The sequence below is a fragment of the Rattus norvegicus genome, chromosome 9 (genome assembly GCF_036323735.1).
Source record: "Rattus norvegicus strain BN/NHsdMcwi chromosome 9, GRCr8, whole genome shotgun sequence".
Lineage (NCBI taxonomy): Eukaryota > Metazoa > Chordata > Mammalia > Rodentia > Muridae > Rattus > Rattus norvegicus.
This window is the reverse complement of record NC_086027.1, coordinates 73436690-73460086: the sequence shown is the minus strand read 5'-3', so window position 1 is coordinate 73460086 and position 23397 is coordinate 73436690. Positions and strand designations below refer to the sequence as shown.

Sequence of the window (23397 nt, the reverse complement as noted above, 5' to 3'; positions counted from 1 at the left end):
TTTCCCCTCTGTTTCTCCAAATCTAATTCCCAGTCTCATTCCCAGCTTTGCAGCAGAACACCTGCAGAGGCTTCCTTCAAAGCCTGCTAACCTCTGCCTCCTGCCCCCAACTCATTGCCTTACCCCAGACCCTGACTCCACAGGAACTCCCCCTGGAATCCAGATGCCACTCTGACCAGGGCAACAAGGTAGACTAATTCCTGATCTTCACTTACATTTCCTCTAATCCAAATCCAATCCCTAGCTATGCAGATCATATAGAGGCCTCTGTGCCCCATTCCTGCACCCATCCTCAACTCTCCTTAAATTCCTCCAAGTCTAGTCCCCCAGTCACACACCCCTACCCTATAGAAGATTACTTGTGACTTCTCACTCTGACCCCATTCCCGGGGTCTAAGCAGATCTTGGTGGAACACCCTGCTTTGCTCCTCCCTGTGCACCCCAAGTCTAGGACCATCCTAGACGTGTCAGATCCCAGAAGAATTTCCTACTAGGCAACATAGAGCAACCACACTCGCCTAAGAATCAGAGGGCAACAGAAACCAAGGACTAAATCACCCTTAAAACAAACACAAGATCAGATTCCAGCACCCAGAATTTCATTCTTCTCAAACCAGATGCCTAGATGTCAGCATAAAACTAGTAATAGCCAGGACAATGTCTCCACTAGACCCCAGCAAACCCACCAGAGCAGGCCTGGAGTACTGTAACAGAGCTGAAACACAAGCAAAGACTTAAAAATAGCCTTCATCAATATGATAGAGGAAATGAAGAAATCCCTTAAAGACATCCATGAAGTCACAAACAAGGAGTGGAATGGAAGGGATAAAACAGTTCAAAACCTGAAAGTGGAAACAAGAGTCAATAAAGGAAACCCAAACTGGGAAAATCTGGAGATAAAACTTGGAACAGGAACTACAGAGTCAAGCCACACCAACAGAGAACAAAGATGATGAGAGAATCTCAGGTTTTGAAGACAGGACACAAGAAATGATCAAAGAAAATGTTAAATCTAAAAATTCCTGGCAAAAGACATCCTACAAACTGTGTGGAAACTGAACAACACACTCTGGAATGAAAGATGGGTCCACCCAGACAGTAAGAAACTAAAGACTTCCTAGAATTGGACGAAAACGAATACACAACATCCAAACTCATGGAACACTACCACGTTGGTTCTAAGAGGCAAGTTCATAGCTTTAAGTGCTTGCATGAAAAAAGACATTGCAGAGATCTCATACAAAGTAACTTGACAACATACACGAAAGCTCTAGAACAAAAAGCAGAAATACTTCTGGACTTTGGCTACGTTTGTAGGTTCTTTTTCTTCTACCCTTTCAACCCACTAACATTAGATAGGGGAGAAAAAAGCATAGAGGGGGAAGTAGACGTCATTATCTTCAGACTACTTCCTGCTGATTAGGGGCTCAAATTCCTCGGGGCAAGATTATCTTCACTCTCAGGGATTTCTTCTTTTTCTTGTTTCTTCTTTGCACACGACTAATTAACAAACCACCACCACCACCCAATAACCCACAACCCCTCTGGGCCTAGCCTTTCTGAACCCTCTGAAGTCACCAGAATTCCAAACATCACACCCTCCCAGAAACTATCACTAAGAAACCAGAGCACGAGGCAGATCAGAGCTGCTGTGGACGGTCTGAAGTAGCCCCATGTCTGCACTTTTTTTGGTCAAAGAAACCGAAAATCCCAAAATTCTCACTACACACCTCAAAGTAGTAGAGGGAAAGAAATAATAAAACTCAGGGCCCAAATCATTAAAATAGAAACAAAACAAAGAATCAATGAAACAGAGTTGGTCCTTTGAGAAAAATCATTAACATTAGCAAACCCTTATCCAAATTAACTAACAGGCAGAGAGGGAATATTCAAATTAACAAAATTAAAAAATGAAAAGTGTGGCACAACAACAGACCCAAGGAAATCCAGAGAACTACAAGGACATACTTAGAAACCATTATTCCACCAAATTGTAAAAATCTAAAAGAAATGGGTAATTTTTCTCAATAGGAAAACCAAGATCAGATAAACAGTTTAATTAGACCCACGACCTCTAATAAAGCAGTCATTAACTGTCTTCCCCCCAAAAATCAGGCCCAAGGCCAGATGATTTTAGCAAATACAATTCTACCAGACTTTCAAAGAATATTTAATGCCAATAATTCTCACAATACTCTACAAAACAGAATCATTGCCCAACTCTTTTTATGTGGGCCCTGATAGCCAAACCACATAAAGACCCAACAAAGAAAGAGAATTACAGACCAATTCCCCATTATGGACATAACTTCAAAAATTCTCAAGAAAAAACTTCCAAACTGAATTCATGAGCACATCAAAGAGATCATCAACCCTGATCAAGTAGGATTCATTCCAGAGATATAGGGATGGCTCAACATATGTAAATAGATAAATGTAATCTACCATATAAACAAACCAAAAGACAAAAAAAAAAAAATCACAAAATATTTTCATTAGTTGACAACACTTCTTCACAAAGTCCTGGAGAGATTAGGGTTACAAGGGACATACCTCAATAAAATAAAGGCAATCAACACTAAGCCTATACCCAGCATCAATTTAAATGGAGACAAACTCAAAGCAATACTACTAAATCAGGTACAAGACAAGGCTGTCCATTTGTTCTATATCTATTCAATACAGTACTTGAATTTAGCTAGAGCAATAAGATGACTGAAGGAGATCAAGGGGATACAAATAGGAAAGGAAAAGCCAACGTATCTTTACTTAGAGATGATATGATGTTATACATAAGTGAATCAAAAACTCCACCAGCAAACTCCTATAGCTGGGGGACAGTCAGCACAGCTGATGGCTACATAAATCAGTAACTCTTCTATGCAAATGACAAGTGGACTAAAATCAAGGATATAATTCCTTTCACAATAGCCTTAAATAATATAAAGTATTTTGGGATCATTCTATCTAAGTAATCGACAGACTTTATAATAAAAACTTTAAGACAATAAGAAAGAAATTGAAGATATCAGAAGATAGAAAGACTTTCCATGCTCATGGATCGGTAGGATTAATACAGTAAAAATGGCCATCCTAGCAAAAGTAATAAATATGCCCATCAAAATTCCAACACAAATCTCCAGGGAATTTGAAAGGACAATTTTCCGCTTCATATGGAAACATAAAAACCCCAGGATAGTTAAAACAATCCTGAATAAAAGGACTGCAGGAGATATTGCTAGCCCTGATGCCATCTTGTACTACAGAGCTATAGTAATAAAACGAGCATGGTAATGGCACAAGAAGAGACACACTAGTCAAAAACTCAAATTAAAGACCCAGACACAAATGCACCCAGACATCTATGGACACCTGATTACTGATAAATACATACTGAAACAGACATCATCTTCAACAAATGGTGCCAATAAAACTAGATCACTAGATGCGGAAGAATCCAAACAGATTTTCACCCTATACAAAACTCAACTTCACATGGATCACAGACTTTCACATAAAATCTGACAACAGAACCTGGTAAGGAGAAAGTGAAGGACAGTTTTGACAGGTAAAGACTTTCTGTACAGAAACACATGAGCAGTGACAGGTAGGTCCCTGAGGCTTGCCAGGTAGCTATTCTAGCTGTCAAGCTCCAGAAGCTCCAGGTTCATTGAGAAACATTTTTACAAAAAAATAAGGTGAAAACAAAGGGTTGCGCGCGCACACACACATACACACACGCACGTACAAAATTTTAGCACAGACTTAGATGATACACAGATAGACAATAGGCTCAATATCAATAACTAGGGGAATGCAAATCAGAACCACAAGATAGTACTTGACAACTATTAGGAGAGCTATACTAAAAATGACAATCAATACTATAAGAAATTATTAAATGAAAGTATTAAACGAAAGGATGTAAGAAGCTAGCACAGTTCTATCTACAATTGGGAATATAAAGTGCTATAGCTGAGCAAACCTGTAGAATGCATAGCATTTACAAATGGCCCAATTTCTGCCAAGGCTGACCAACAGAATGGTGTGTGTATGTGTGTAGAACACTATGAATAGAATTAAGCATACAATTCATCAATCTCATATATACACATATATGACAAATGGATGAAGAAAACAAGGTGCTTACATACAATAAACTGTTACTTGGCCTTTAAAATGAAGAACACCTTGGTATGTGCTATAATGTGAACCCTGCTTTGTGAAGTAAGCTAATCATAAAAGACGAAACTGTAGAATTCTGCTTCTAAGATTAACGCTTATTCATCTGCCAGAAGATAGGAATGGGGATAGTGGGGGTTTAATACAGAGAGGTTTGGGGTTCTTGTTTTGAGAGATCTTGCTCTACATCACAGATTAGCATGGAACTTACTGTGAACAGCATGGGTTGGTCTCAAATTCATAGCAAACCTACCTCAGTTACATGGGTAGTGCCCACACACATTATACTCATGACCATTAGGTTGAGTGTTTTGCAAGATAAAAATGTTCTGGAAATCTATTAAACCATGATGATAATATACATAGTACCCCTGAACTGTACGCTTAAAAATGGTCAAGATATTAAATTCTGCTGTTTTTTTTTTTTCTTCCAGGATTAAAAGGGAGGCTTGAAACATCTTAATAAATTAAGAGAATAAAAAAATGTATTCTTTCAGCAAGCTTCAAAACAAATTCATACATTCAAAAGATATATCTATTGTTCAATAATTCTAGCAGTAAAAAGTAAAAATATTCTAGTTTTGGAAAACATGAATTATTTGTAACAGAAGCATATATGTGCCTTGCAAATTATGTAAGGAAGAAGGTTACTAAAATTTAAGGAGATAAACACCTTATTTGGGATAGAGGCAACTAGATAACAGTAAACGTGTTTTGTCATTTCACTTTAAGTGCTATCTGCTGAGAAGGGTAGTTTTAACCTCTGTAGAGCATGGAGACTATAGAAATTTGCATGCTCTTGAATGCTTTCTTCTCTGGAAAGAATGCAGAGTCCTAACAATCTTCTGTGGTACAGATACAGGGGAAGGAGCACAGCTGAGTGGGAGGATCAAGAAATGGATGTGTTATGTGCACAACAGCCTGTGCTTCTGTCTCAGTCCTGCTGAGTAGACCTTGTTGTCCTCAAAATCTCAATCCTCTGGTCTGAGTGCTGGGACTACAGGAGCCCACCACACCCTGGCTGAGTAAGGGTTAAAGCAATTAAGGAAAGGGCAACCTTCCAGGCCTTACTCCAGCATTCACTATAGCTCTTAGAGAAAAGTTACATCATCTTGAGACTAAGAGAGAGATAGATGCCGGAGTCCGAGCCTTAATCAGAACAGATACTCCTGGAAAATAGCCCCAAATACAAACCCCTATGTGAGCCACAGTGTGGAAAAATGACACCAAAATAAATCAAACAGCTAATGCTCTGGAAAATGATCCTTACCCCCAAAACAAGCTAGTTCTCAACACTCTTGAAGCCTGTGGTTCAGCGACAGTGACCCTAACAGAACAGCCTAACTCCCCCCCTAGACAGTAGCAATGTCCTCCTTCCAAATAGGAGAAAAATGTTCCTATGTCGAGGCTTAAAAAAATGACCTGGCAGCTTCTGGTCTCCATCTCTGCCCAGAGCTAAGGCTGTTCCACAGCCCTGCAGATCCAAAGCCTGCCCGGAGAAAGCTGTCTCCCAGGAGTGCTCTCACTCCTAAGCCCACAAGTGAGACCCCACTTTCACTCCAATAACTGTCCAAAGAGGTACCTGCCAGGAGCACACAGGACACAAGAACCACAGAGCAGCCTGGGACAAGATCATTTTGGTCTTCATCTGCACCCATAGCTAAGGCTGTCCTACAGCCCTCTGTACCCAAAGCCTGCCTACAGAGAGCTGATCTCCCAGGAGTGCTCTTACGCCTAAGATCACAGGCTCACAGACCTAGAGGAGGGACAAGCTCTAGTCAGACACAGCAAGACCAGCTAACATCAGGGATGACCAGAGGGCAAGAGGCAAGCACAAGAAGCTAAGCAACAGAATAAGTAGCTAAGACTACTTGGCATCATCGGAACCCAGTCCTCCCACCCACCAAATACTAAATACCTTAACACACTGGAAAAGCAAAATTTGGATTTAAAAATCACATCTCATGATGATGTAGAGGACTTTAAGAAGGACATAAATAACTCCCTTAAAGAAATACAGGACAACACACGTAAACAAGTAGAAGCCCTTAAAGAAGAAACACAAAAATCCCTTAAAGAGTTACAGGAAAACACAACCAAACAGGTGAAGGAATTGAATAAAACCATCCAGGATCTAAAAACAGAAATAGAAAGAATAAAGAAATCACAAAGAGAGAGACAACCCTGGAGATAGAAAACCTAGGAAAGAGATCAGGAGTCATACATGCAAGCATCACCAACAGAATAAAAAAGATTGAAGAGAGAATCTCAAGGGCAAAAGATACACAGAAAACCCTGACACAATAGTCAAAAAAGTTGCAAAATGCCAGAAGCTCCTAACCCAAAACAACTAGGAAATCCAGGACTCAATGAGAAGATCAAACCTAAGGATAATAGGTATAGAAGAGAGCGAAGATTGGCAATTTAAAGGGCCAGTAAATACCTTAATTACCAAAATTATGGAAGTAAACTTCCTTAACCTAAAGAAAGATATGCCCATGAACATATAAGAAGCCCACAGAACTCCAAATACATTGGACCAGAAAAGAAATTCCTCCCGTCACATAATAGTCAATCAAAACACCAAATTCACAAAGCAAAGAATATTGAAAGCAGTAAGGGGAAAAGGTCAAGTAACATATAAAGGCAGACCTATCAGAATTACACCAGCCTTCTCACCAGAGACATCTGAAAGCCAGAAGATCCTGGGCAGATGTCACACAGACTCTACATGAATGCCAGCCCAGGTTACTATTATCCAGTAAAACTCTCAATTAACTTAGATGGAGAAACCAAGATATTCCATGACAAAATCAAATTTACACAGTATCTTTCCACAAATCCAGCTCTACATAAGAGATGGAGAACTACACAAAGAGAGAAACTACAACCTACAAAAAGAAAAAAAAATCAATCTTCTTTCAACAAACACAAGAAGGTAGCCGCACAAACATAATTCCACCTCTAACAACAAAACAACAATCACTATTCCTTAATATCTCTTAATATCAATGGATTCAATTCCCCAATAAAAAGGCATAGACTAACAGACTGCATACATAAACAGGACCCAGGTTTTTGCTGCATACAGGAAACAGACCTCAGGACAAAGACAGACACTACCACAGAGTAAAAGGCTGGAAAACAATTTTCCAAGCAAATGGTTCCAAAAAACAAGCTGGAGTAGCCATTCTAATATCGAGTAAAATCGACTTTCAACCAAAAGTCATCAAAAAAGATGGAGGACACTTCATATTTATCAAAGGAAAAATCCACCAAGATGAACGCTCAATCCTAAATATCTATGCTCCAAATACAAGGGCACCTACATACGTAAAAGAAACCTTACTAAAGCTCAAAACACACATTGCACCTCACACAATAATAGTAGGAGATTTCAACACCCCACTCTCATCAATGGACAGATCATGGAAACAGAAACTAAACAGAGACAAGGTGAGACTAACAGAAGTTATGAACCAAATAGATTAAACAGATATCTACAGAAACACTACCTTGTTTGTACTTTAATCATAATTCCTTTCTAAAGATTCTTTAAATATTATTTTTAAGTTGTTGGAATACTACATAATTGAATTCCCTGTGACACTGTCATCCTTTATATTGGGACTTTGCTCATGTTCTGCCATCCTCCTCTCTTCTCGTTGTTCCCTTTCCTCCCCCATTTCCTCTCATATGATCCTTCCCCACTCAAAATCTATGTTCTACATAGAAGATGAAACATGTTTCATGTCTTCCTGACTCTAGCTCAGTTATTTTGACAAAATCCTCAGTCCCATCCATTTTCCTGTACATTATATAGAACTACATGGTATCCATTTACTACTTTGTTTGTAATTGCTCATCCCTGAATGACATTGTGGCTATCAGGCATTCTGCTGTAGTGAACCTAGATGGGCAGAATTTCTTTGCTGGCTCCAATCTCTTTGGTTAGATTTTCAGGAGCTGAAGAACAGATCGAGCAGTAGTTACAATTTTGTTTTCTGAGGAAATTCCAAAATGATTCCAACAATACTTGGAACAGTTTATATTTCCCTAGCAGTAGATTTCACCCTTCTGCTACTGTTTCTAGCATTATTATTCTTTATTCTTGATGATAGCCATTTTGAAATAATATAGAATCCAGTATAATTTTCAGTTGGATTCAGCTAATTTGAATAGTGAAAAATTTTCATATAGTTATTGGATGTGTATCTGTCTTTCTTTGAGGACCATGATGTAATTCACTTTTCTATTTATTGACTAGACCAATTTCCTAAGTTTAAATTTTGAATTCTTTATAATTTTAGGTTTCAACCCTTTCTTAAATATGTAGTTGGCTATTTTTTTCCTATTCTGTAGTCTATATTTTCATCCTGCTGATTATTTCTTTTGCTGCAAAGGAACATTTTGATTTCATGTGTTTCAACTGAGTAAGTCCTGTGATAATCACCTGAGATCCTACAGTCCTTTTAGGAAAGCCACTGAATGCACCTATAGTTTTTCCTCATGGTTTGTGTTCTGAGTCTTACAATCACATCTTTAGTTCATTTTCAATTGATTGATGTACAACACACAAAGTAAGGATCCAGTTTCACCTCCTATATGTGAACTGACAAGATTTCCTGCATTATTTGTTGAAGAGCTTGTCTCTTTTTCAATGTATGGTTTCGATACCTTTGTCCACATCTAGTGTGTGCAGCTGCTCCGTTCTACTCTACTCTTAACCCTCCCTGACTTTGTGTCCATACCATGCACTCTTTGTCACTGGGGCTCTCTCAGATAATTTGAAATCTGGTGTTAAAATATTTAATGTTATTCTTTTGGCTTGGCATTGCTTTGAGAATTTGTGATCTTTTGTGTTTTAATGTGAACTTTATGAACTTTTTTACCATTACAAAGAACACCACTGTGGTTTTGATGGAGGTTGTTTTGAATTAGTACATCTCTTAAGAATGTAACAATTTAACATTTTAAATTTTGGTGATCTGTGAGCACTGTTTACTACATCATTTTGTATGTTCTTCAATTTATTTTGTCCTTTAACACCTCCCCCCCCCAAAAGCCATGGTTAAAAAACTTTTTTTGTCAACAAGGCATCAAGCTTCATCTCCAAGAATCCTGGTGACTGGGACTGTGCTAACTTCAATGGCTAATGTTTTTTAAAAAATTAATCTACAGTTTACTGTCATCTCCTGTGCTCAGAATTAAATATTACTTTAAATATTAAAAAAAAAATGACGTGGTATTTAAAGTCTTTTGCCTTGTGTTGGACTTTCAATTACTAGACAGATTTAAATAAGCAAACAAATTCATAAACTATGGCTCAGATGTTGGAAATATTTAATATAAAACACAGATAACTATAATAACATAGGCTAATGTCTCAGAAAGGATGCATGTTATGCATATCTGAGGGTCAGCTCAGCAGTAAAGTAGTACCTAATAGCAACAGGGATAAAAATAGAAGTGACAGAGCTGAAGAAAGCTCAGTGTGGCTAAAAACAGGCCACAAGAAGTTACATATACTGAAAAACAAGGGAAAAATTACCAAGGTCTGTCATAGTCTCAAACGTTCTAACATATGTGAAATGAAATCTCAGACAGAAAACTATCTGAAATGCTACTTAATGATTTATATATGCTTAGCCCAGGGAGTGGCACTGTTGGGAGGTGTGGCCTTGTTGGAGTAAGTCACTGTGGGTGACTTTGAGACCCTCATCCTAGCTCCCTGGGAGCCAGTATTCTGCTAGCAGCCTTCAGATGAAGATATAGAACTCTCAGCTCCTCCTGTACCATGCCTGCCTGGATGCTGCCATGTTCCCACCTTGATGATAATGGACTGAACCTCTGACCTATAAGCCAGCCTCAATTAAATGTTGTCCTTATAAGAATTGCATTGGTCGTGGTGTCTCTTCACAGCAGTAAAACCCTAAAACAGCTATTAAGACATTTTCAGAATTAATGATAAGGATAAATGTGGAAGGGATAAAAGAGTAGAGGAAGGGAAGAGAGATAACATAGTATTCTGGAAATCAAAAGTAAAACTGAGAACAGAAAAAGAGGGAGGCAAAACTATCTTAAATGTGATCAAGTATTTTCTCAAAGCTGGAAACAATTCACTGCCAATAAGTATGTATTTCTGAGAAATAAACGTAATTATTTTTAAAGGAAAAACAATACATCAGCCTAAACCATGATAAGGGGGGGGGGAGGTGAGGGGAGCACTAAAAGGTAAACATATTAAACTTTTCCAGTTGTTTTTAAATATTCTAAAACAGGTATCTGTCTAACCTCTGACCCATAGGCTGCTTGTGTCCCAGGGTAACTTTGAATGTAGACTTATACATCTGAATATTTGAACTGCCTGTCCCCACACCCACATAAAAGCTATGGGTGAGTGCACATATTGGTTTTTATAATCCTTATGCTGGGCAAGTGGAAACAGGCAGATCCTCCAAGCTCATTGGCCAGCCAGTCTAGCCAATCAATGAGCTCTGGGTCAGTAAGAGAACCTGTCTAAACACTAAGGTGAAGAATGTTAGAGGAAGACACCTGTTGTTGCCATGCTCTGGCCTTCACATTCATTTGTATACATATTTAAGCAGGACCTGTATACACACACACACACACCCCTTTTAAAAAGATAAATCAGAAGACAAAATTTTCTATAAAATACCAGATAGTAAATATGTTCCTTTGTTGCCATACCAACACATCAACAGGCACAGATAAACGAAACCGATTCTAAGCAAGATTTGATCCATGGTACAGAGTCTGCTAATTCCTAAAAAAAATTAGGCAATGTATTAATTATATGTTCTCTAGAGGATGTATATGTGAGGAACTAAAGGCTGGTGAAGGATACTCTAAATACTAATCAAAAGAAATCTGGGATAGAAAATTAATACCAGAAGAAGCATATCTAATCTTGACTGGATTTAGATTGGATTTACAAGATACCTAGGAAAGGTTAGTGTAGTGGCTATTCCTGGTTGTCAACTTGACTATATCTGGAATGAACTACAACCCAGAATTGGAAGGCTCACCTTTGATCCTGATCTTGAAGCTGACCTGGATTTTGGTATGAAGATCTTGAGGCAAAGTAGCTATGAATCCCAGGAGTTTAGGGCAAAGAGATCTGAGTTCAAGGTCACCTGGGACCAAGATCCAGATCCAGTTGTGGTGGTACACACCTTAATTTGGGCCACAACTTCTGCTGGAGACTTTCATAAGGACATTGGAAGAAGGAAGAGTCTCTTTTCGACTGACTACCTGCCTTGTTGGACTGAGCCACTGCTAGATCCTTGGACTTCCATTCACAGCTGCTGCTGATCATTGTTGGGGAGTTGGACAACAGGTTGTAAGTCATCAAACAATTCTCTTAGTATATAGAGAATACCTATATGTTCGGTGACTCTAAAGTACCCTGACTAAGACAAGGTGGTACCAGGAGTTGGATATTCCTGTAATAACTTGACCCTGTTTTAGGGAGGACAGTGGAAGGACTTTGGAACTTTGAGCTAGAAGAGCTATTGGGATGTTAAGAGCTCTGTGGGATGTTCTGTAGGAGCTTGGAAGATAATGTTGAGAACAGTGCAAAAGATGGAGGCCTGGCTTGTGAAATTTCAGAGGGAAGATAAAAGACTCTTATTAGGGCCATGTTGTTCGATTATTGTGAAGATTTTGTGGTTTTAGTTAGCTGGGGCTTAAGAATCAGCTGTGATTAACTAGATACCAGAACTACTAAAGCGAAACTTTTGCATTACTGGAACTATTGATGCTGGTCAGCTAGAGCTAATAAATTAGTGGCAATTAAGAGGAGACCAGTATCACTGAAGTGAAATCTTTTCGGAAGCGTTTTCTGAGAGCGCAAAGAGTCTGTGTTCCAGAGATACCCAAGGTTGTACCTCATGCTGTGGCTAGACTTGGTCACATGTAAGAATCACCCAGATGGTACTGATTTTGAAGGCACGAAGGGGTCATGAAGAACAGCTGAGGCTGGGCACTGTTAGAGGCCATGGAAGGCCATTAGTGAAGGTGCAGCTCCAGGTGAAATTGATGGCCCAGGACTGAAGGGATCATGCAGAGGAGTTGAGGCTTGACACCATGAAGAGAGCCTACGAGAGGCTATTAGTGAAGCCTAGTTGCAGCGGCGGACGGCAGTGTTTCAAAGATACCACTACCATGAGATGACCACCAAGAGCAGCAGCAGCAGAGAACAGGCAGCTGGAGCCTAGAAGATAAGGTGTATCCTACAAAGGGCAGAGCTGGAGAAGTGACCTAAGCCCTTGGGAGCTCAGAAGATCTCATGGGTGGATCCTAGATATTGGATGGTTACTTTTTGATTTTGTTTTTGAGTGTGACTGTGCCCTGCTATTTTTCCCTCTTGAAGGAAGAAAGTGTTTTAGTGGAACCCTAGTTAAGAGACTTAGACTTGTAAAAAGACTTTGAATTTTAAAAGAGATATTTTAAAGGGATTGAAATTTTAATATGAAAGAATTTGTAAAGACTGTGGGACTTTTAAAGTTATTTTGATCTTGGGGATGAATTAGAGCGTAAGGGTTGAGGCTTAATAGTGATGTGTGTGTATGTCAAGTTGACAAGGGGTCAATTATACTGGCTGGTTCTGTGTGTCAACTTGACACAAGCTGAAGTTATCACAGAGAAAGGAGCCTCAGCTGAGGAAATGCCTCCATGAGACCCAGCTATAAGGCTTTTTCTCAGCTTGTGATCAAGGTGGGGGAGGACCTAGCGCATTGTGGGTGATGCCATCCCTGTGCTGGAAGCCTTGGGTTCTATAAGAGAGCAAGCTGAGCAAGCCAGGGGAAGCAAGCCCCTCTATGGCCTGCCTCTGCATTAGCTTCTGCTTCCTGACCTGCTTGAGTTCCAGTCCTGACTTCCTTTGGTGATGAACAGCAATGTGGACAGTGTAATAAACCAACCCTTTTCTTCCCAACTTGCTTCTTGGTCATGATGTTTGTGCAGGTGTAGAAACCCTGACGAAGACAGTAAAGCATTCGTCCTTCTTATGGTGTTGTTTTGAAGACAGAGTCTCTCTATGTAATCCAGATCTTCTGCCCCTGTTTCCCCCACCTTGAAGTGCATTCATTATAGGCATGTACCATCATACCAGCTTGTTAGATAACATCTTATTTACTTACACAGCAACTGCCAATTGTGTACTGTTGCTGGTTTTATGGCACAAGGAGGAAGGTTTGCTATATCCTAACCATGTTCATCTGTCCGTGAAGATGTATCCAGAGATGATTAGAACACAAAGACTCAAGACTTAATGCTTTTACTCAAAGCATGTAGTTGGATTCAAACTACAGACTATGGCTTCATACAGACTACAGGGAGGTGGTGGGACTGTAGTATAGATGGAGGAAGTAGGTTTCTGGTGTGCCTCTGAAGGATATAACATAGACCTGACCCCTTCCTGTTACCTGCCGTGAGGTAAGCAGCTTCAGCCACATGTTTGTACTGACATAATATTTTGTATTACTTTAGGCCCAAAGCAATGGATCTAGTTGACAAGTCATTAAATCTCTAAATCCAAACCAAAGTCTACCTCCCTTTAAAATTTCCATAGGTATTTCTCAAAGCAACATAAAATACAAGGCATAAATTCCATTTTGTAAAGCAGGCCTCATATCTACATGGCACTACAACAAACACCTGCAGCCTATCTTCCCTGGTAGAATGGTATTAGCATGCACAGGTGGACAGCGCTACTGCCACAAGATGTGGGTTATTAAATGAAAATAATAACAGATCAGTGTGAGGAGACACCTCCTACAAGTTATTTGTCAGATAGACCTCAAAGTTTCCCAAGACAACACAGGCTACTGCCACTGCTTTTATTTCCTTAATGTAACTAGACAGTGTCACCCTACTTTTAAAAACAAAACATTTCAGTTGTTGGACACAGGGAAATCAAGCTGGAACTGATCTGGAAACTTCATCTCCGCTGCCTGCTTTGTACCAACCATGCTGATGGTGTTATGCTGATCACTGAGAAGAAAAATCTATACTGGGCTTACCAGGGTAGAACCTGCATGCTACAATACCATCCTGTAGTGAGAATTCTGGTTTCTTTAAAAGATAGAGAACTATTATAGAATGTGCTTTCATTTTACTCCCAGGTGTAGGGATGTGGAGCTGCTTTGGACTGTAGTAGCAGCTCACCATGATGTGACTCTTCCTCTAGCAGAGGTGTGTTTTTGAAAGCTGCAGATAACTTTTCAGAAGATGTATAAATGACAGGGCCCTGAGAGGTGTGGTTTGGTGGTCCTTCAGGGGAGCTGGTTTCGGTTTGCGGTTTGCTGGTAGTCATGTTCAAAGAAGAAACAAGAAATCAGATTCAGATCTCCCTCTCTCTTTTTCTCCCCTCTACTTTGCTTTTTCTCCTATCTAATGATGGGGGTGAAATGGAGGTAAGGGAGTGGGAAGGATAAAGGGCGGGAAAAAGAACACATAAAGTAGCAAACACCAGCCGCATCATCCTACTTGGCAAGATATGCCCAAGGTATGTGAAACAGTGGCGTTACTGCTATACAAGCGGGGAATAAACTGCTTTTTGATTGAACTCAAGGCTTGGTCCACAGGAGGAAATTCATGTCTGTTAATTTAAACATATTCGAATGCCCATGGACTGAAAGGATATAGTCCTTAGGCAGGTACTGGGGTATGAGTGACAACCTAGTACTGTTGTTTAACTGAACGGGCATATAGTACAAAACTGTCTTCCAAATATTTGTTTCTACCCATTGGCTAGTACTGTTCTCAACCTGAGTCTGAGAAGCTTTTTATGCAGTGTGCAGCAGTGAATACAGAGGCTCCAAACTGATCAAAGTGCTCTGAATAAGTGACTGTTTAGCGCCCTGCTCTAAATAAAACCTCTATAACAAGTCCCACAAAGCTCAGAAGAGGGGGCAGAAAGCCAGTCAGAGCTGGAGCATGGGGAAGAGTTCTGTGAAGTGCTGCTGTCCTGTATATAAGGAAGTGCTGCTCTTACTGAGCTCACAGCACTGCAGACACTTGCCTAAGACCTTCCTTAAGTCCGGCAGTGCAGTTCTTAGGCTTGACAACAAGCTCTGGCTATGCAGGGCTCGCTCAGGTGAGAGAAAACTGAAAGAAGGATATTTGGAACACAATTTTTGTTTTCTTTTCTTTCTATTTATTTAATAAATAATAATTTCTTTTATTTATTTATTTTTTTGGAGACAGGGTTTCTCTGTGTATCCCTGGCTGTTCTGAAACTGACTATGTAGATTATGCTGGCTTTGATCTTGGAGATCCTCCTACATTTACCTTCCAGTGCTAGGTTTGGATTTCAATTTTTCTCATTCTGTTATAAATCTAAAAGTACTTCAAATAAAAGATTAAAAATTATAAGCCAAAATGTATTTATGTACAGACACGTGCGCGCGCGCACGCACGCACGCACGCACGCACGCACACACACACACACACACACACACACACACACGGAGTGTGTGTGGGGGTAACTGAAGGATTTTAGTATTTTAGATGGGTCAGTTAGAGGCAATTAAAATTTTGCTTATGCTTTCTAAGTTATTTATAACAAGCATGCTTTACTTGCTTTTTTTACTTGTACTGACTTGGGAAAATTATAATACATACTCTGATTTTTCTCTACAAAGAAAATTTTAATCTCAATAAAAATAAGATATTTTAATTTTAATAGTGAATTGTATATATGAAATAGATGCACCTTAATATCAAATTCATAGTTTGAAATTTTTCATACTTTTTAACCATATTTATTTTCTGTAAAGCCTCCACTTCATATCCTTAACTCTAATCTGACATTGTTAAAAAACCCCAGTTTAATATTTACTTTGCTATTTTTCTTTTGTTCTTCACTTAAGTAAAGTTTTTAAATTTAATAAAGTGAAATGTATTTAACGGATTATTACTTCCATCTTTGAAAACCCTATCTAAACCCCTCCTCACTGTAGGCTACCTAACGGTAAGGGCAGTTAACTGTTTTGCTCTCCCAATCCTCCCCTCTCTGTGGAAAGAATCCCCATCCATAGCCCACTGCCTTTAGCTTGTCCTTCCCAGAGTTGTAGCCAGTGGACACCGATGGACATGGTTTTCACCAGAGCCAAAGCATATGATTTAAAAACCAACCAGTAGGCTGAGGAAATAGCTTAGGGCATAAAAGCACACGCTGAACAAGTCTAGCTATGTTCCATCCCACGCAGAAAGCTGGATCTGTACTACAGCACTCCTAACGCAGTGCAGTGGCAGAAATGAGAGACCATGCCTCAAAGCAAGGTAGAAGCAGAGCCAATTCCTGAAAAAATGTCTGATCTCTACACTCTAGCCTGTCCTTTCCCTATTGCCACGGAAAGGCTAGGTCTTGAAAGTGCTGCTCTCACTCATTAGAGATCTAGGAAGTAGCTGGCTATGAGGATGAGATATGAAGACAAGCTATGACAGGTGACTTGGAGCTGACACTGTACAACTTATGAGAGGAAGAGGTCGTGTTGTTCTAAGAAGCTGAAATTTTATGACGGTTGCTGTAGTAACACAAAATGTTTGCCAATTATCTTCACTTTGGAAAAATTGACAACTCACACACCATAGAGTTTTGGGGTTCCTCAACCTTTTTCTCCCCAGTTCGGTGTGAGATACGCTATGTTCAATACATACTAGAGAGTCGTTTATTCTAGTGAATGATGCTCTAATTTGCCTACAGAAGAACTTACAATAACAATGACACCAATATGGTGATTCTGGTGATATGGCTTAAAGCAACTGCTATAGTATTAATTTTTTTTGAGTTTATTTCCTCTTAAAACTGGAGTTTATTTCTCTTGACTCTGAGCAAAATGGATATCCCAGATAAGCATTCTACAGTTATTTCTTGGTGCTATGTATCCTGACACAGTGTGTTTTACCCTGCTTAGAGGCACAGCAGGATGAAACAAACACGAGGTTTGTCACCAGGCACAGGTTGCTTCAAATACAGGACATCTGACTACATATTTAGCTTTTCTCTGGTATTTACCTTCTTTCTCTTCTGCAAAGTGGAATAAGATCTTATCTGGCTATAAGAGATAGGTATGAAGGTTAGTGCCTAATATACACTGTAACTTAGAATAAACCAGAGAAGATTAGGGTATTGAGCATTGAAACGCTGGCTAACTGCAGAGGTAAAATTAAAGTACGCTAGGCTTGCCAGGTGTATGAAGAAGCCTGTACTTTTCTAGACACATGTAAGTGATATTCTAGGAGCCAGATTCTAGGAAGCTTAAAAAGTACCCTAGGAAGAGAACTACTTCAGAGTATGGAAAACTTCCCTTTGACAGAGAGTATAACTAAGTCTAAGCAGAAGTATCTTATTACAATTTCTGCTTTTAAATCAGGCAGCTTTGTAGATCTTATGTAGCAACTATCTTAAGAACTGCTCTCCTAACCTGGTGTGTGTTGGAGATAGTGACTGTAGTAGGGTGGATTATGGTTTCATTGGAATGCTCCTGAAAAGACTTGGCTCCTAATAAAAGCAATGTTCTGAGAAGTTACTCAATCATGAGGATCCTGACCTCATTTATAGATTAATCCACGAATAGGTTCATAATTGTATAGGAAGTTACGGGAAAACTTGGGAGGTAGAACTTAGCTGAAGAGAAATGGGTCATTAAGTTATGCCCCTGGAGGCTATGTATTAATTTCCAATCACTTAAAACAACTTACATTCCCTCATTCACATCAGTGTGGTATAAGCACATGTAATGTTTACATGTACATGTCTGTCAGGTACATGTGCTCATGGAAACCAGAGGTCAGTATGGGTATTGTTATCTCTCACTTCCTACATGATCACCCCTTTACATTTACTGATTTTGGGTGTGCAGGGGAGGTAACTGGGGGAATATATATTTGCCATGGCACACAGAAGGGGAACAGAGGACAATTTTGGGTAGTCACTTTCTATTGTGTGAGATTCACTACCGTCTCCAGACACATTTCTTTCTCTGCCTCTGGTCTGCTAAAACATGGGCCACTCTGTTCAACTGCAGGCTCCTGGCCATGATGTTTTGCCTCACCATGAGACCAAAATCAATGCTGCCAAGCAACCATGGACTGCTGAAACTGAGAGTCAAAATACATCTTTTCTTCTTTAAATTGATTTCTCAGGGACTCTGTCAGAGTGACTTTCAGAACTCTAATACTGAGAAATGGAGAAAAAGTGGTATTGTATTTATCTACTGGTTATAAACCTAACACGAGTTTGTAAGTGGGCAGTGCTCTGGGCAGCTAAGAAGACATAATGCTAGTAGGCTTGGCTGGCACCAGCTTGTAATCTCAGCTACTCAGGAAGCTGAGACAGAAAGACTGGAGAAAGTAGCCTGGCTACTTTCTTATTGAAACCAAGCTCTGCTCCAGGATCCGAGATGGGATCCTGGGTGTCATCGCATCGCAGAGTGAATTCACATCAGCCTGGGTAACAGTGAGACCGTCTGGAAGTTTTAAACGTTGTAAAAGGACTGGGTGGAGTATAAATCAGTGGTAGGGGGGCTTGTCTAACATGAACATGGCCCTCAGGACAATCCCCAGTACTGCATGGAAAGGAAAAAAGAAGCTGGTGCTGCCACCCCTAAACATGGTCCCACAGCCTCTCCTGTCTTTCTCTGTAAGAAGATGAACCTTTATTTTACAGAGCCAAATTACAAAGACAAAATCTCAAGTCCTTAAAAAAATTTCTGATTACTTGTCTCCTTAGAATTATTTTCTTTAGTAAGTGCTGCTGCCTTTAATTTTATAATTAGGTCTTTACTTGAGACTTCTTAATCACCATTGTTTCTTATTTTAGAAAAGGTCAACTATTTCTTAACAAATAGTTTAAAACTGAATAGATTAATGTGTAATTTAAATCGTATTTCCAAATACATTTAAATGAGAGTTAAAAGTACATTTCTATTATAATTTAACTACTTATAGCTGTTTGGTACACAACAAAGGTCACCAGGATTCTTTTCAAGTTTCCCCTAATATCTCAGAACGGCTTTGTCCTTTTTCATAGCTAGATATAATTTACTAAGACTGTGACATTAAGACTATTTTCAGGAACGATAATGCTGACCTACATGAAACTGTTTGAAGAGAAGGGGCAGTACAGATACTATGGGCTCTCTTACCTGACCCTGAGAGCTGAGCTTTGGGTGCAAGGAGGGATTTGATTTTACTCAAAGGTAGAAACCCAAGTTTAGAAAATTAATATGTGTTCTTCCAGAATCATAGCTAAAGGGTGAATGCAGGATTTGAAATTAGATCTTCTAAGTACAATTTCTGTTTCATTTACTTTAGCATAGTATTTAGACACTTGAGGTAAAAAGAATTTTGTCAATTTCGAAGAGTTGATATCTTTATATACCTCGATTCTCTTTTTGTCCCCCTCCCTCCCCCATCACTGCCCCTGGTATCCCCCATGTTTTTGTGTGTGAAGGGAAGGCTATCTTCCTCTCTTCCTCGACGTTGCTTTCAGCTTACTCTTGAGACATCGCTTTCTTAAACCCAGAGTTACAGACCAGCTTGCATGGGGAACCCCATCTCTGCCATCAGAGTGGGATTATAGGGCCCTACCAAGCATTTTATATGAGTTCTGGGGATCTGAACTCCACTGTTCTTGCTTGTGTGGTGAACACTCCAATGGCCTCCTCAGAGTATTTGTTTTGTTTTGACCATTTCCATATTAATAACTTCCATTTGTTTTTAGATACCAAACTGATCTAAAAGCAAATAAGTTTCTAAGAAAGGCTTTACCTATGTTTTATAGCTTCTCCTATGCAACACTTTAATTTCTGAAGACCAACATTAACTATGCATTAAGGCTTTGTCAGGAATACCATATTTTTAGAATTACTCTATTTTAAAAGCGTTTGGATGTTAAATTATTATTCTGAGTAAGAAAGTACATGCCTCCTAAGGCCAGGCATGGTAGCACAAACTTGTAATCCCAGCACTCAAAGAGGCAGGAGGATCAAGAGTTCGAGGCCACTTTGGCCCACAGAGCAAGATTCTGACCCCAAAACAAAGAACAAGACAGGTGGCTGTCACTCTGTCACTCTAGATCCAAGACATCTAATGCTTTCTTCTGCCCTTCATGGTATAAATGTGGGCATCCACACATATACATAAGACATGCATAATAAATCTTTAAGTGCATAAAAATGCAAAAGAAAGTATTCATTAAAACAAAAATGACTACCGTATATCTGTTACAAATAAATTTAATGCAAATAAACTATAGTCTAATGTTAGTATACATATGCACTTTGAGGAATATTACTTTTGAAAAAAATTTAATTAACCTACCCTATTGGCTAGAATAAAATACAAATTCATTAAAGCTATGCATTTTAAATCTCTTGTGGAAAAACTATGAAAAAAATTACTTTTTGATTGAAGATTGACCAAAAGTCCCATTAGCCACTTTATAAATGCAACTTAAAACAAAGAGGCATTAGCAAGATTCACCAGAAATCTATCAGAATTCTACCAGAAAAAGAAAGTCAATGCATAGAACCTACTATTAGCAGATATAAAGGTGTGCAGAGAAGCGTTCATACACATACTTGACCCATAGCATTTAAGTGTCTGGAATATCTATACCTGTTCTTCATTAGACGAACCTCTCTCTTTCGTGCTGCTTCTTCAGCAGGCTGTGTAGGAAGTGCTGGGGAGGACGCCATAACAACTCCAGGGGCAATGGTGCTAGTGGGTGCTGTGCGAATCTGGTATGTTTGTACATCACCAGAGGCAGCTGCAAAGAAGAGCGAACAAGTCATAAGACACAGAAACACAACAATTTAATTCAACTATGTCTCCAATCAATCTAAACATACTTAGATTAAAAGGGAAACAGGGAACATGATCCTAGCTAAAAAGAAGATCCCAATCTACTGTACTATTAGCACACGTACAGGTAAGGATGCCTTAGTGTCTCTGCTGGGTCTTATAGTTATGCTGTACTGAATGGAGATCTATTATGTGGTTTACATGCTTGTCAACCTTTAGTCTAGAAGGAAAACGGGGCCCAGCACAGATGATTCTTCTAGATAAAGGTCTCAGTGTTTTCCCTTGATTGGGATAAAGCCACATTAAAAATCTCAAGTAGACTCTTGCCACGACATAAAAACGACATGATTTTTCATAAAATAGCAAAACAGAAGAGAAAATGAGCATATGGTAAACTATTATAAATGTCTAATTCAAACAAAACTCAAAGTATGAAAAACTGGACATTTGATGCCAATCATGGTATATGTAAACATATCTTAATATAAGTGATAATAAATACGTAAGAGCTGGATATTTTTCTTTTCTGTTTTCTAAGATAGGGTCTTACTATGTAGCCTTGGCTGTCCTGGAACTTGCTATGTAGACCAGGCTGGCTTAGAACTCAGAGATCCACCTGCCTCTGTCTGTCTCTGCCTCCCAAGTGCTGGGATTAAAATGTGTTGTCACCTCACTCAGCTTTGGATTTTCCTAACCATACAATTTCCATATGTGAAAAAAAAATCATTTGTCCATTATTTGCTTCTAGAAACAGTGTGATAATATGTTCTAATAAGTACCCTAGCACTATGTGAGAGATCTTGAAGGTCTTCATAAAATCATTCGTATTAGTTTAAAATACCAATTGTATTGTTTGAGGGACAAAGATTTATATACTAAACATGTTACCATATTCAAACTGACGTTGAGAATTCAAAGTCACTGACATCCTGCTTTACAATTTTTTGAGTACCTGCATGTAAAGTGAAAAGGTGTTTTACTCCCACTAATAAGCAAATATTTTTTTTCAAATATCATTGGTCTAGTAACAAGATACATAATATAAATATATTAGAATTTATTAAACAAAAGATGTTTACTTGGTGTTTTGGTATGATCCAAAAGTAATATCCATGGTGAAGGGATACGACTCTCATTAACACACGCAATTAGTTATTATTAACAAAAATATTTTTAGAAGCAAAAATTTTCTTACTCTATAAATTTTTAATCCGGTATAAACTATGAACTGTTCAATGAATTAATGGAGAAGAGTTAGTACTCTCCACACTCCTGAAATTTTGGTAAAAAACCCCCAAAATCCTCTAGTCTGTCGAGGACTTAAGGACAACTTACTCTCCAATGAGCAAACTTGCATAATGACATATGCTCTTTTGAAATGTTTTTATCTGAAATCAAAACTGATGACTTGAGAAAATCTCTATATTCCTTTTAAGTAAAAATTAAAAAACAAAACAGATAAACAAAACAGAGAGCAGAATCCACTAAAGCTCTTCCATAGTGACCTGTAGCAAACAATGAGGTGGGAAAGGAAGAGGCCCAAGGAAGCTGGGCGTTACCTGAAGCCATGTAGCTTAGCCACAGCTTCCTCAGTTCTCTTCTAACGCATCCTGGTTCTCCCTCCCCTGACTACTGAAGGCACTGAAGACAGGTATCACCCTTTTAAAGCTAAAAGATAGTTGTTTTTATGCCATGACATTTTCGTCCAAGTGGGATAATGGAAAGTTTCATGAGGAATATTTATTTATGTATTAATATATACATATCTAAATTGTTAATATCTAAATCTATACTGAAGAAAACTATTTTAGTAGTGCTTTGCAATATACTTACTTTTCATGAGTATACACAGTAATTTTTAAAAGAATGTACCGTATGTATGAATTCTTAATTCTATTACCTTGAACAACAACTTGGTTGCTGGGCACTAGAATCTGCTGTCCATCAGTGGTCTGTGCATATTGTAGAATGGTAGTACCCGGCTGAGTGGCAGCTGCATTGGTCATGGTTAATGTCTGCAGGCCCTGTACCCCATCGGTACCATTGTTAGCCAGCTGTATTGCTCCTCCCTGGGTAATGGCAACTAAAACCCAATGAATTTTATTGTTACAAGTTTAATTAATACCACATAAAAATTTTAAAACACACTAAACCCATGCAATTAGCAAAGCATATTCTAGGAGAAATTACTCTAGAAAATAACACCACCAAGGAAGACTTGGTTTATTCAAATAACTGTGTACTCAGGAAACCATATCCAATTTCTGTGAGAAATAAAGTCTATGAACTGTACTACAATAAATAATGCATGGTAACAAACAACATAAAAAGTGAAACTCGGGGCTGGGGATTTAGCTCAGTAGTAGAGCGCTTACCTAG

The 23397-nt window shown here is 38.9% G+C and overlaps 2 protein-coding genes across 12 annotated transcripts in view; one reads left to right on the top strand and one right to left on the bottom strand.

Moving 5' to 3' along the window:
* The window catches only part of Creb1 (cAMP responsive element binding protein 1), a 69007-nt gene that overhangs the window by 6253 nt on the left and 39357 nt on the right, over window positions 1-23397 (bottom strand). For 7 of the 9 annotated variants that reach the window (XR_005488972.2, XR_010054634.1, XM_039084245.2 and 4 more), the window contains 2 exons: window positions 22919-23101; window positions 20833-20983 (listed from right to left, as the gene is read on the bottom strand). Coding sequence is in view for 7 of the 9 variants with exons in the window: in XM_039084245.2 (XP_038940173.1) it covers window positions 20833-20983; window positions 22919-23101 (334 nt within the window). In the remaining 2 variants the exon portion in view is untranslated. Of the gene's footprint in view, window positions 1-20832; window positions 20984-21906; window positions 21971-22918; window positions 23102-23397 lie in introns of those variants that run through there. The other 2 variants (XM_006245070.4, XM_039084247.2) reach the window with 2 other exon arrangements.
* The window catches only part of Mettl21a (methyltransferase 21A, HSPA lysine), an 84455-nt gene that overhangs the window by 24591 nt on the left and 36467 nt on the right, over window positions 1-23397 (top strand). The window lies entirely within an intron of this gene.